We start from the raw sequence: 14,520 nt of genomic DNA, 5'->3' as shown, positions 1-14,520 counted from the left end.
ACTTGAGTGAATTTAACAAGCAACCCCTCATTGAACAAATTATACAAGTATCCTACTTGTGTTCTTTTGGAAGATTTCAATCTTTGTAAGGTAACAAAAGCACCTACCAAAATAGCGGAACGTAGCAAAATCTGTGCAGATCAGCACGAGTCATCTGATTTTGTTTTGGATTCAATGAATTTATGCTCAATCGCAAGTACGACTTCTGTTGGCCATTTCCAAATCTTTGAGCAGCTGGGGCACTGAATTTGGCTACATCACGGTGCTTTCAGGTTTTTTCTGGCCCGATTTCGTCAATAGCTCTGCACGTATCTAGTATGGAACCGGAGCTGTTGTTACCATCATGTCCCCGTATTCGTTTCAAACCATGACAGATCTATGTCTACTCCTCTTCCAGAGAATGATTTTGTGGCAGACGATGAATGTCGTCCCGACGGGCCACAGGTCGATAGTACAGTACACTGCATCTAGCTAGCTATTCTGTATTGTAGGGTTTTATGACTAAAGTGCTACTTTTATGCACCAATTGATTTGGCCAAAAGTAGTGGCAATTGACTTCCAAAGCCCGTCCCGTCAATTGAATTTCATTTTCCGCTGATAACTTTCTTGCTGATCAGGACCAACTCCTAATTTATTTGTTCTATGATTGAATATTAGTAAATGTGAAAAACATAGCGGACTTCCTACTTCCTTATCCTAATACTTGATCAGAGCTAAGCCTGGTTCAAGAGTCGAACATCACCCCAAAAAAATTAAAATATATAAATAGCTAGAGAATGAAAATTCTGCCTGCTCATGCGACAATTCAAATCCACAAGCCACATGACTTGAACTGTCAAACATGGTGCTTGCTTCTATTTTACCAAACAAAGAGAGCAAGTCATGCCATCTTGATGTGGCCGCTCACACGGAACCCTATGTTGATATTCAACAGTTTAATGCTAGTAAGACAGAAGTCAATAAAGACTTGTGCTGGCACGGCTGCTCTCTCTGGTCTGGAGCAGTGAAGTTAAAAAAATACACAGGCAACCAGCGGAAATTCTGTCTCTTGGACTTTGGAGGAGGATTCCCTGAAAGCGGTAGTTGCAATGCGGGTGTATAATGCTCTTGTTGAGAAATCACAAGCACCAATAGGGCAGACTGCCATGTATGTGCATTATATCTGGAGTTACTAATGCTTGTTGTCTGAGGAACTGGCGTTATAATCACAGGCACCTGACCTGGCTGGCTGTTGCAGGAAACATGGTCTGGATTTTGATTCCATCCCGTGATATTATTATGTAGTATTAGAGACACCTCGGATACAATTCCGTCACCACAGTTGGTATGTCTCCGCCGGGCCTTAGAATTATCTAACCTACAGATTTTGCAGGGCTCAATTTTAATAAACTAACTCGAGGCTGTAGCCTTGTGTGATCTTAACTTACCTTTGCATCATAATTTAGGAGTTAGTCAGCAAATTTGAGAGATGGATCGGATCCTAGAGTGTATATTAATATATTCACAGAAGCCCTTTTTTTGATGAACATTAAGTGCGAGTATTCTTGTATAAAGACAGCTCAGGGAATTGATCTTAAGATGCTGGTGAATACTAGCTACTTTCCGTTGATAATATGTAACGAATCCATGCATGCACTTTGTTCACAAAAATCAATCTTCTCCTGCATGCTTTGGAGGAAAGAAAGAACAACGGGAGTGCAAACCACCCAGTCGCGCATAAGATCCCCGCCAGGAAGGAACATGATAATTTTGGGTTGTTTTTTTGAGTTGAAAAAAAAAAAAAAACAAATCTTCTCACCTTGTATGATTAGTCATAGAAGTTGTTCCCTAGGAACACAACAGCTCGACCAGCCATCCTGTTCCTGGGATTAAGTCTTGTACTAGGACAGGGAATTAGGCAGCTATGCTCTCAATTATTTTTTTTCTATTTAGTTAGCATGACGAAAATGGAGAAAGCAAATGAAACGCGTATCAGAAGTAAAAACTAGAATAAAAAAAAAAAACTGGGTAAGTTTTTTTTTTTATTAGTCAAATTGGAAAATCATTTACCCATTCTATGTCATCAACTGGTTTGGTTACAAAATGTGCTAGCGTATGACTTGCTACATTAGCTATTTTAGCTATAAAAGAAACTGTATATTGCTCAAAACCTGGTGTTAATTCACCAGTGTCTTCCAGGATGGTTGCTAGATGTCCGTCCTGCACATCATCGTTGCTCCTCATTTTGTCGGTGGCTGTTTTGCAGTCTGATGGGATTGCAATTTTCCTCCAGCCTGCCTCCAGATTGCAATTGGGATAAAAAACTGAAAGTTAATCGGCTAGAACTGTGCATGAATTTTGCAGAACAATTTGGGTTGATTGATGTACGTATCGAGAGTCAATGGAATTGAAGTTTGAACGGGGAAAGATGGGTTCGGACGGCAGCCATTAGATTTTTAAAAATCCTCATACATCCCTCTCTACCCATCAAAATCTAAGTCAAATTTGCCTATAAATAAATGTAGCAAGTCCACAGACGCCATGGGTTCGCTCTGTGGTCAATTCCTGGGCCTGCGTTTGGATTGACTATGAAGGCAATTATTCTTAAATTGGCGAATCCTTTGCCTTGCACCGCAGTTGCAAGAAATACAAAATCTTTACAATAAATTCCAACTATACAGTAATAGCTTTGCTGGAACTCTCATTAGGAATTCCGTCAAGGCTATTGAGTTGACAAATCGCAGCACGACAGGCTTGCTTAGTCCCTGTTTTCCAGTTTGACTTTTGCGGGATTTGTGTCGCGCTATTGATCATTGTTAATATTCCAAGCCTCTTGCCTAATCCCCCAGGCTACTGGCTGGAGTGTTCTGTTCTGTTCTGTTTGTTGGCCAGCCAACATTGTTGAAGGTTTAAAACTAAATTTTGACTTTTTGGGTCGTGACACGTACTCGTAGGCTTTGGTGAGGTCGAATCCGTACACGACAAACCGAAAAAATGGTGTAGATATTGGCCCAAGACCCAAAGCCTGTAGCCCTATGCCCATGTTCCGCACCAACTTGGAGCCAAATTTCGCCCGGACTATTCTCTTCCTGTGCCCGGGTCTAGGTAGGTTTAGGCCTTCTAGAATATCCTCCTCAAAGAAAATGAGGGCGCTTTTAAGAAATCTCCATTTCCTTAAAAAAAAATTTTAAAAAAAAAGAAAAAGAAATATTCTTAACCAATCATTGGGGAAGTCTATTGGTCACTGATAAACCTTTAAAACTCTGCCAAACTATTACAGGCAGGGTTCAAATTTCTCTCCCTTAAATTGGTCACTGATATATATATATGAAAGGAGTCGTATTAAAGATGCTTCACTTGTGAACACATTTGCAGTTGAAAAAAAAACTAAAATTATTGGGATCTGGTCAAAAAATTCTCTCAATTTAAGAAGGAATTTAAAATGCATATCAAAAAAACGCGTAGCAAGTGCACCTGCTTGCCCTGGGAGTGAAATATTAAATCCAATCGTACATGCCAATGCATAACCCTGTTAATATTACTATATTTTATTTTCGCATAACTGTTTTTGTAACTTTAGAATTTGGTAAAATATAAATACACAGTAATTTCATAAACAAAATATTTATTTTGCCTAATTGAAAATGAAGTAACTTTTCTATCTAAGTCTTGAACTGCCGCTGACGTAACTTTTACTATTATGCCTATCTGCGAAGAGAAAAACGTAAAGAACATCTTCATTTTGCTTCTTTCCTCTTCTTTTCCCTTGTTCCTTCACCAAAATCCAGAATGTAGACCGACAAAGAGGATCCCTGTTTATTGTTTCGACTGATCAAGTTTTCATTCTAACGAAAATGTAAATTAAAACGTTCCGCCTAAAACTAGAACACTAAGCTCCCTTCCGCGGAATCAAAGAAGCGATTGAATATCTTGTTAATGGGTGTTTAGTAAAATTCTTGGGGCTCGGCTTCGGAAGACAAAAGCGTAACGTTATAGATGGTGTCAAATTTACAATGTAAGACTTGGGTCGAGCTCTGTAGGAGCTTTAATCGTATGGAAGCTGCAGGGCCAGAGCAAATTAATTGCATCCTCAAGCACAATGGGTTTCCATGCCGCACCAACGCCAGGAGTCACTAAATCTGGCCACCATCTTCGTCCCATCTCTGCTTGCCTTGTGCACCAGAGCGTGGGGCTGCACAACACCATCATCGTCTGGGATTGGTACCTTTTGAATGCCTTCCTTTTGTCTCTTGTTTTGTGAGCATTTTGGTGACCACCCAATGCTTGTGAACGACAAAACTTCCTTAAAGGTTGCATGAGAGAACCTTACTGCCAGTGGTCGCCTTTCACGAGGTATATTAATGGCCGTACCACAGATGGGCCCGTCCACATTGAGGCTTAAACTCAACTACTCGCGACAAAAGCTGTCATCTTTAACATTCCCTCCATCGTTGTCATTATTGGTTTTCAGTTCATAGTCTTGGCCCATTGCAGAATTGCAAGAATTTAGCAGGCATTTCGATTACAGGGTGCTCAAGCGAGCGACGGAGGCTCATAGAGTTGTATAGACGCCATCACCGCTTTAGCGGACAGAAGAAAGGGAGGAATACTGAAGGCATCAGAAGGGGCAAGAGGCATAATTTAATTTCGTCTCATCTTTGGATACGTGTTTCCACCTAATCATGATTTGTTAGGAAGCGCAGCTCATGTCAGTTTATGCTATTTGCCTGAAAAATGTAGGATTCTCGACTTGTCTTGCAAGTTTTTTATGAGCTTAATGGCATAAACACCATGATTCTACTTAAACATCTGCCGGAGCATAAGGCCAACTATATTCACGAGTTGCCACAATGTTAGTCCCTTGTTTGCTGTTCCCTTTCTAATGATGTTGTTTCCGTAATATTAAGACTTGAACTTGAGGGAAATCATAATTACAAAATTCTAACGCTCTTAATTCATACTCACTGAGAATAGCGTAGATATCAGGTCCCAATTCTCGAGGCGTGTATTTGCGGTTATATTCACATATGCGCAGTCGTGTGAAATTAAACATAATACTAAGACTAATCACAACAAAATATTAACATACAGGCATCCCTGCCAACCAATAAATGAGTCGGAAAATATTTTGCAAAGCTCTCAGCAAATTGTGATCCAAATGATCTAAATACTGGGGGCCTGTACCAACAACCGCCCACCCACCCCCCACCCCAAAAAGAAAAAAAAAAAGACCACTTCATCTGCAGAAATAGCCATCAAAAGTAAATTAAAGGTACAACTGCAATTGCGGCCTATGGAAACAACCTGTTAGACCCCCCCACAACCCCGAGCAAGCTCGCATTTATTCTCAGAATCGAGTTCCAGAAATTCAAAGAAGTCCGAATACAATAAAGAAAGTATGTCCTGAGTTCAATCTCTCTCTCCTAAAAGTAACTGTGAAGGAGCTTTCAGGAAGAAGCTTCCGCACATATATTGGAATGATGAGTCAGAACTGGATCAGCAGACCATTTAGTTTTCAATTATTTATCTAAAAACATATTTTCATGCTTACAATTGCAATCTCAAAGAGTTATTGGTCCATAAAAAGGTTTAAGTGCCACTTAAAACACAAACAGACATCCAGTTACCAAACATCCAAATCTAGTTCTTCTAACATTGTACTGCAGGTAAAGCATCAAGGCACAGTGATACCAAACTCCAGTAAATAATAAACATTGCAGAACTGTACATTTGTCACTTTCCCTAAGAAAATAAATGTCAGATAGGCAGGAAATTTTGAAGAGGGGTTGAAGAGGGATTCTATGACAGACAAAGGAAACAATCTCAAATACTTTCCAGAAGCAACAAAAAAGGAAGACCCCAAAGCATACAGCTCTGCTCCCCAACTAAAAGGCCCTACAGCAAGCTCCATGGTATGACACATCCAGCACTTAGAATGCTGGTCCATAAGTCAATACCTTAAGTACCTAGATATGAAGAACATCAGATATTGGTGAATACCATGGATAATGCAAACAAATTTCAGCATCTCAACAGCAAGCTACATCTCACACAAGTAGGTTTATTCTTCCAACGGCACAGGACTGACCCACAAATAAAGATCTCAGACATTCTTAGCAGAGTTTATGAATTCAACTAAGCAGGACAGCGAAAATCAATCAAGAACTTTTCCTATTTGTTCCATATGTTCTACATTTTCTTAAAAATAAATGACAAAAACTGGCTAGACATGTACACAAGAAGTCAAACAAAGCTTTACAATCTGATGTTGGCAAATAATGTGAAAATCCTAAACTCGGATACTAAATGACAAATAAATGTCTTATAGAGCAGAACGCAATTGTGTAATGGTTTTCCAAGCACTAAAGATGGGGGGAAGCAAAAGATACATGCATTCCCAATATTCAAACCGGCAGATGCTCAACAATTTCAAGGTTGAATGTAAATCATATTTTAACTACATTAAGCCCATTGCCATGATAAAGGGAAACATACGAATTAGCAACAGCAGCAACTAGTTGAATAATTTAGTACAGATCACTGAAACTTCCCTCATGCTCCGTCAGTCATATTATTACTGGTCCCTTCACAAAGCACATAATACAAGTATACACAGTACATGCAGAATAGCAACTTTGTCAAAATTTACTACTAATTGACCTTCATAGAGACTTTTCAGACTTCTAAGATGAAGTCTTTAAAACTTACAAACAGAAGAAAGATCGAAAGAAGAGCATTTTAAGAATATGGAAATTTTTTCTGCATGCGTTTGATAGTGGACAATTTGTGTTTTGGATAAATCTGAAGATTTCTCAATCCAAGTGAATCGGAAATGAAATGAACATGAAAAATCACATACTAGGCAATTGGCCATATTGCGTTAGCGACAAGGGCAAGTGCGAGAGAAAATGATACCCTGAGACAACTCGCAGCAAGTGCGCGCCTCGACAGCGATGTGCGACGTGAGACGAGTGGCGGCTACCACGCTGTGCAGAGGCAGTAGTGACTGAGTGCAAGCGAGAAAACCGCCGCTCCTGAGAGTCAGATAAGTTTAAATTACCGTGTACATGATTAAGATTTAACAGGCCAGGGATTTTTTTTATTAAAAAAAAAAGGTAACAGGGAATGAAGCAGGAACCTGAGAAGGTCGGAAGAGAAGAGGCGGCGAGAAAGAGCGTATTGGCCGTGAAGAGGAGCTGACGAAGTAGGACGGAGACGGGGGAGGGACGGCGAGGAAGAGCGTGCGGTGGAAGCTCTTGCATTTGAGAGGAGAGACCTTGAGAGAGACCCGCGCCAAGCCATGTTTTCGTTGCTCGTGCTATTCTGATTTTGAGCCCGTCAACAAGAGGTTTAGAAATGCCCAGTAGGGTTTTGGAGCTGTAACAGCTCGACGACGTCGTCCGCTTTCAAACTCTTTTTCTTTTCTCTTGTTTTCTTTTCTTTTTTGGTTGCCAGAGTGCATCGTATGAACTTTTTGAATTTTTGTTTTATTTTAATAAACTTTGGGAGGCTTCAAAACTTACGCCTCCTTTTCCGCCTAGCATGTGATTTTTTTCCTTCTCTTTTTCATTTTTCATCCGCACCACCCCGTCGGGCCCCCGCCAAAAACCAGTAATTTGTTTCGGCCCGTTTGGTGCATCGGACAGCCTAAACCAGGAGTCTACCAGTAGAACGGCCTCGTGGATGAGATTGCTTTTACCCAAAACATGCTAGTTTTGTTTCCATGTAGTTTGACTCCCCAATTTTTCGTCATAAATAGCAAAATTTAATCAACATTTTTCGCACGGTTTCTTAATGAGGAAAATTAGTAACACTCAATTTGATATCTAAAAATGCGCCATTCGCCTTCATCCATTTCTTGAAACTTGCATTGCAACAAATTTTCTCTCGCTTAGGTAATGGTGAAGGATGTTTATCAGGAAGGAAAGAAAGGAAAAAAAAAAAGTAATGGTGAAGGGTGAGATTAAAAACCAAGATTAGTCTGATTAGTTACTGATATAGCTTGGGTCCTTGAAGTTGGACTAAAATGAGGATCTCTCCAACCCCGCTGGATTTGCTTTCTGTGTTGGATTTCACATTTTTTTGGGCTTACTCCAAAATCCCAAATAACAACGCACTTGAAGCTTGTAAACATTGCATTATTCCCTCCATCTCACTTTGATAGTCCTGTTTTCCTTTTTCATCTTTCCAAATTATAGTCCACTTTCCAATTGAAGAATGTAATTGTATTTTAATTTTTCTAAAATACCCTTATTCAATGTAAGTTGTTGTTACTATAAACCTACTCCATTTAATGAGAGTTTATTCTTTTTTTACCATCAATTCAAGTTCCCATAAAATTGTACTCTAATTAATGTGAGGATATTTTAGAAAAATAGCTACCTAAATTGATTGCTCCAATAAAGTTAACTATTTTTTCTTAAATTGTGTGAAAAAAGAACCTGGACTATCGAAGTGGGACGGAGGGAGTATTTCGTAGCAGACACCCAGCCCACCCCCAAAAAAAAATTCACAAATTCGATATACACGCCTGCTTAACTCGAAATTTTCACCGTTTCATTCGTAAGGACATATGAGTACTTAATACTAATAAGAAGCACAGGAATTAATTCAAGTAAGAACGAAGAAAAAGAATTTCACCTCCGCCAAATTCCCCACCAAAAAAAACAAAAAAACCAAGTTTGACCTGCTAAACGCCTAAGACTAAAACCAGTCACCAAGAAAAGAAGTAACCGTGAAGTAAAAAGCCAGAGAGAAGTCAACAACGATGATGATTACAACTTAAAACGAATGTTAACTAATTAATTTCCTATCCATAACCCCCGGGGGAATTTCATTTTGTCTAGCGCATATGGAATGGAAGTGGGTAGTCCTTCTAATTACTTCTAACATTTAAGGCTGCTGCTACCCAACCCACCACAACATTCAATTCCCTTTTGAGACCAGTGAACAGAGAGTATTTTGATTCGCCCACCACCGCCTATTCCTACCTCCGTGAATCCCCCGCGCCACCCGTTTTCAATTTGTCTAAACAAATACTAATGTAGTTGACCACATGAATAAATCTCGAAAACAAACGAATCGCGTTTAACAATTTGTATAAATTTTGCTGCAGTGTCACTTGTAGAACACTAAAAGAGATGTTAACCTTGAATTGAATTGACGCCATCCATATTTCATTGCTTTGTAACACCGGAATCTGAATTTCATTGATCAAACCTTCTTCTTGACGTCTTCAAGTCTCGACGACGCACAAGTGATGGAGGAGGAGGAGGACCACCAGACAGCTTCTTCTCCATCGAATTCGAACCAACTAGACCTCTGCAAAACGGGGTGAATTTTTTTTTCCTTCTTCTTCCATGCTCCAATATTTTTTATTGCTCATTGTTGGCTGAGCTGCTTCTGCTCCTTGAGTCGCCGTAACACCCCTTCAAAAGCTGTTTCGAAGGCATCTCTACTATTCTCCCCATCATCACCGGGCATAGCATACAAAATTGTAGGTATTAAGTTAGTCACCCGTTCTCTCATCATCTGAATCTCTTCTATACCATAGCCCTGCAAAATTTTCTTAATGGAAGTACCATTTCTGACTTTGTTCTCACCTATAAACACCGAGAACCTCTCCGGGTCATCCCTCATGAACCATTCAAACTGACCGTGGATGCTCCTTTTCCAAAAGAAAACGGGTATCGAACCCGCTAACATACAGTCAAACGTGGATCTTCTCGTGTAAGCATCACCTCTAGGCTGCAAACAGAAATTCGAGTCCAAAAACGACTCCAGAACCGCCGGCGTTCCCTCCGCACAGGGAGTCTTAGAACAGTCCACCGCTTTGCACGAATCAGCCTCCTTCCGACACTGATCTAACAACAAAACCCTGAAATCGTTCTTTATCTTCTTGCGTCTTCCACCAACGTAAGTGAAGAGCTTTGACCGGTTGCGAGTCCGGACAAATTTCAGCCAGCTCTCCAGCTCAGCTTTGGACTTGGGATGAAATCCCGTAGGGTAAGGAACGCTGATCTCCGACCGATCCCAAGGATTACGCTCGATTGAGAGCTTTAACGTCTGCCTCATGGGAGGCATGAGAAGGAAGCTGGACCCCCACTTCTCATCGGTGTTCCTTCTGAAATCCCAAGACATCCTTCCCAGCATGATAAAATGGTCAGCCCCTTTAGACCTCTTCCAAGAGGGTTGGCCAGTGACCCACTTGAGCAGGCTCTCGCATTGAGAGTCTCGCTCGCTCGCACTAGAGTTACCGTACAGGTACTTGGCAGTTGCTAATCCAGCATAAAAGGGGATGTAGAACGCCGTGGCCGAATCTGGGTCGTAGGTTCTGCACCTGTAGTTGGAAATCCTCGCATGAAACATAACCTCCCCGGAAAACATGTGAGTCCAGTACCAAGCTTGAGTAAGATCTCTGGGCATAATCCCGTCGAGGCCGGTGGCTTTTGGGCCAAATCCATCGTTGGAGAGAGTTTTGCAGAGGGAAGTCCACGGATCTAGATCGTGGCAATTATCCAACAGCTTTTGGTTGAAGATCGGAGGAAGGTCGTAAACGTAAATGGTGCCATATTTGCACTGCCCATCTTGGGGAGCTTGGAGACGCTGTCGTAGACGGCGGAAAGAATGGTAGTGCTTTGGAGCACTGGTGAAGAAGAGGAGGAGGAGGATGGGTAAGAGAAGACCAGCAAAGAGCCAGGCACGACGGTTCTTGGGTTTGTCGAGAAAATTCCGTCTAGATGTCGTGAATCTGGCGAAATTCTGCATTTCTTCCCTTGCCTCTACTCTCTAGTGTACAGTTGGTAGAATCGGCGAAAGTTGCCTAGGGGTTTGGCTCCTACCTATTAGTATGACACTACCGCCTCCTACCAGTACCACGCTAGTATTTTTTTTATTATGGAAACTTTAATTACCGACGAATAGGAGCGTGTAAAATTAAAAAATTTTGATTTGTCGATTGAATTTAAATAGAATTCAAAATTTTGAATTAGATAATTCGAAATAAAAATTGGAATATTCGATTTTGAGTTAGAGGAAATGGGTCGAATTCGGTAATAAAATTTTTTAAATTAGAAATTCTGATTTTGAATTCACAATTCGAAATTGAAATCAAAATCAGAATTCGGAACTCTTGTTTCGATTTCAAATCCGCTTTTCATATATATATATAATATTTATATATATGTAATATAATTTTTATATTATAATAATAATTTTTATATTTTTGAATGTAGTGATTCGGAATTCCTATTTCGATTTCAAATTCGTTTTCATATATATATATATATATATAATATTTTTATATATATGTAATATAACATTTATTAATAATAATAATTTTTATACTCTTGAATTCGGTAAAATCAGAATTAACGAATTCCAAATTGAATTCAGAATGAATTCGAATTCGAAATCAAATTCGATCAAAAATTCTGATGCCAAAATTTTAAAATATTTTGATTTCAAATTTTTAAATTATCGATTTCGATTCCGATTCACACCCAATCAATGACTTCGGCAAGTGGCGTCTTAAAAGCATGCAGTTTAAGTCGTCATGGAGCTGGCATACACACTTGAACTTGGGGATTCATTTTTGTTGGCAAGATATCCACACCGTACGTAATCCGGGGCTCAAATGATCTTCATTCTTGAATCGTTTTATTGAATAATTTTATTCAATTCAATAGAATGTTAGTTTTTTTTTTTTTTTTTGTCGACACAGGGGTGTTCGGATCAATTCTTACGGAGTCCGATTAATCCCCTGCGATCCGGACCCGACGCCCCAACCCGACCCTAGCACGTTAAGTGCGCGGAGGCAATAGAATGTTAGTTGATTTGTAAAAATTGCAATTCACTTTCAATACGCAGCAAGATATAAACAAATTTTTTTGAATTTCACGTATGACATTATAAATGAAATACATACTTTTTTTTTCTTTTGCTAATCTTTGCCTTTAATCTTTATATTTTTTTTTTCAAAAAAATGTATATACTTTGCATCTGAACTACAGTCTGGTAGACCAATAGCATAGGGGCACGGATTCCCTTTTCTTTTTTTTTTTGAAGGCTGCGACCTTGCATTTGATGCACTGAGTATCGTACATAAGGGGATGCGCCTTCACAAGTCTAATTTACAGATGCATGTGTGTCACAATCTGACGATGATAGAATTAATGAATTAATACATATTGGATTGAATGACCTTTTTCTGATGTTTATTTATCGAAGCAGTAAATAGTTTTCATTAAATTATGCAATTGTTGAGTTTACTTGAGCAGTAGTTTTTTTTTTTTTTTTTTTTTTTCGACGGAGTGGGGTGTCCGGGTCAAGTCCGTAAAGGCGGCCCGACTAATCCCCACTCCGGCCCGGCCCAGCGCCCCAACCAGACCTAGCACGTTAAATGCACGGCGAACTGATGTTGCTGCGGAGGTTCGACCCCAGGACCTAACGGTCCCGAGGAGCAGGGGCCAACCACCAGCCCATTCACGTGGGGGCCTTGAGCAGTAGTTAATTAGAGATGAGTTTGGCGAGAGAAAAGAAAATTTGCTGGAGAATAGTACGTCAACCCCGAAATTACATCTCGAAAGTATCCTAGCGTGTGACGTGGCTAGACAAGTACCTTTTGTGGCAACTGGCAAGTGCACCACAGCTGGACCGCTGGTATTAATGTTGAATTCTTTTCACAAATCACGGGGCCTGCATAAGCGGTGCCACCAACACTGTCGGTGATTTGGTTGATAATTATCAGCTCCTCCTTACATATTTTTCACCGTAAATTTGAGACCCGTAACTTTCTGCTATGAACAAATAAATTCTTCTGTGCACCCAATTAAGATGCTATTAACTTGCCTATTGATAGCGTAGCTATATTTCACGAATAATAATTCTTTTTTTTTTATAAAGTTTTATGTTTAGCTAACCACAATGATATATATTTCTCCTTTTATTTAAAATAGTAGTAACAATAATGTATATGATAATTTCTACAAATTTACACATTTAAAACGAATAAAGTAATACACTTTTGATCAATCCACTACCTCGTACACACGCGTTAGGGTTAAAATTAGTGTAAACGTAACATAATTTTTTAACATTTTAATAAATTTACTTGTATCTACGATCTCAAATATGTTCATAGTTTTGCAAATTTTGTATTCTTGCATCGAATTTTGAGTCATACTTTTGTACATAGATGTGCATAATATGCATCTGCAAAATAAAATAAAAAGGCTAAATTCATGTTTTTTTCAATTCTAAATCGACACTTTGTACGGGTTTATTACTAACTATAAATATCATCAATGCATCAAGTGTGTGAATTTAGAAGGAATGAACGTGAATTTTGCCCCGGTCCTTCCGATCCCTAATTATAATCGTAACTACGACTGATGGATTTCTGTATGGTGTACCATCCCTTTCCACCTTTCTTACAGGGGTAATGCTTTGAAGATGCACCTTACACGCACTTTTCTTTCTTGCTCGCTTTCGTTTTTTTTTTTGGGTGGGGGAGGGGTGGGCAAAGGATGCACGTTATACTCTTATTCGTTGCGTTGGTTGGGGTAAAGATTTAACAATGACCGTTTCACAAGGAAAAAAAAAAGAGAAAAAATTTATTTAACAAGCGAGCTAAGCTTGACCGTAGTGGATGGCAGGAGAGAAAATGGGCCTGATTGGATTTTGAATTTTTTGGATATTTATATAAAATTTTATTATAATTTACTATAAAATTTATAGAAAAACCTTTTAGGCTGCTCATTAATTCCTTCCGCCCCGCCTCCAATTCCCTACTCCCCCGTCACGCCCCGCCTGCCTCACTTCCCTGCGAAATTAATAAAAAATTATTATATAGTTTTATTATAATCAAATTTTAATAAATAATCACGTACTAAAATATTAATATATCACAAAATTATGTAAAACATTTTTTTATTCTTTGTCTTTTTGCTTTTCTTTCTTCTCCTTTTATTCTCTCCCACTTCACCACTACTTTTCCTCTTCCCATCTCCCGACTATGGGCTACCGATCGTAGGTGGAGGTTGACAATCCCCTTTTTTATTTTTATTTTTTTGTCTCTCTCTCCCTCCGTCTTCTCCTCTTCTATCCTCTACTCTCTCTCCTACTTTCTCCTCCTTACCTCTCTTTCTCCTCTCTCTTGCGACCAAAGGCCATAAAAGGGGAATGGTGGCAATAGGAAGGAGAGAGGAAGAGGAAGAAGAAGAGATAAGAGGATAATAGAGGGAAAAAGGAGGAGGGAGGAGGAAGAGAAAAGAAGTAAGAGAAGAGATGGAAAGGAGGAGAAGAGGGAAAAGAAAATGAGGTTTTTTTAACTTGTGCTAGTCAACAGTGCCAATGTCAATGGTGGTGGTTTAAGATAAGAAAGAAGGAAGAGGAAAATGGAAAGAGAGCAAAAATTTTGCGTGCTTTTGAATGAATGTGAATTTTGACCAGTTTTAAACCGATTCAATTGATTTTGTGGATTATTCATTAAATCAAACTGATAGTATGACGGGTTTGCGATTCGATCAATCGAGCCAATCG

At 39.4% G+C, this 14,520-nt stretch overlaps 2 protein-coding genes across 2 annotated transcripts; both read right to left on the bottom strand.

Annotated features, from left to right (window-relative positions):
• Positions 1-5,602: 5,602 nt before the first annotated feature.
• Positions 5,603-7,339, bottom strand: LOC113753697. The gene is made up of 3 exons (XM_027297919.1): positions 7,118-7,339; positions 6,895-7,013; positions 5,603-5,945 (listed from the first exon to the last, which is right to left on the bottom strand). The coding sequence occupies exons 1-3, from the start codon at positions 7,279-7,281 to the stop codon at positions 5,938-5,940; spliced, it is 291 nt and encodes a 96-aa protein (XP_027153720.1). The 5' UTR covers positions 7,282-7,339; the 3' UTR covers positions 5,603-5,937.
• Positions 7,340-9,360: 2,021 nt separating this feature from the next.
• Positions 9,361-10,746, bottom strand: LOC113752841 (xyloglucan galactosyltransferase XLT2-like). Its single transcript, XM_027296889.1, has one exon. The coding sequence runs from the start codon at positions 10,744-10,746 to the stop codon at positions 9,361-9,363; it is 1,386 nt and encodes a 461-aa protein (XP_027152690.1).
• Between the last annotated feature and the right edge of the window lie 3,774 nt (positions 10,747-14,520).

This window comes from Coffea eugenioides, chromosome 11, assembly GCF_003713205.1.
Source record: "Coffea eugenioides isolate CCC68of chromosome 11, Ceug_1.0, whole genome shotgun sequence".
Lineage (NCBI taxonomy): Eukaryota > Viridiplantae > Streptophyta > Magnoliopsida > Gentianales > Rubiaceae > Coffea > Coffea eugenioides.
Note: the sequence above shows the minus strand (reverse complement) of the source record. Positions and strands in the feature narration are given on the sequence as shown.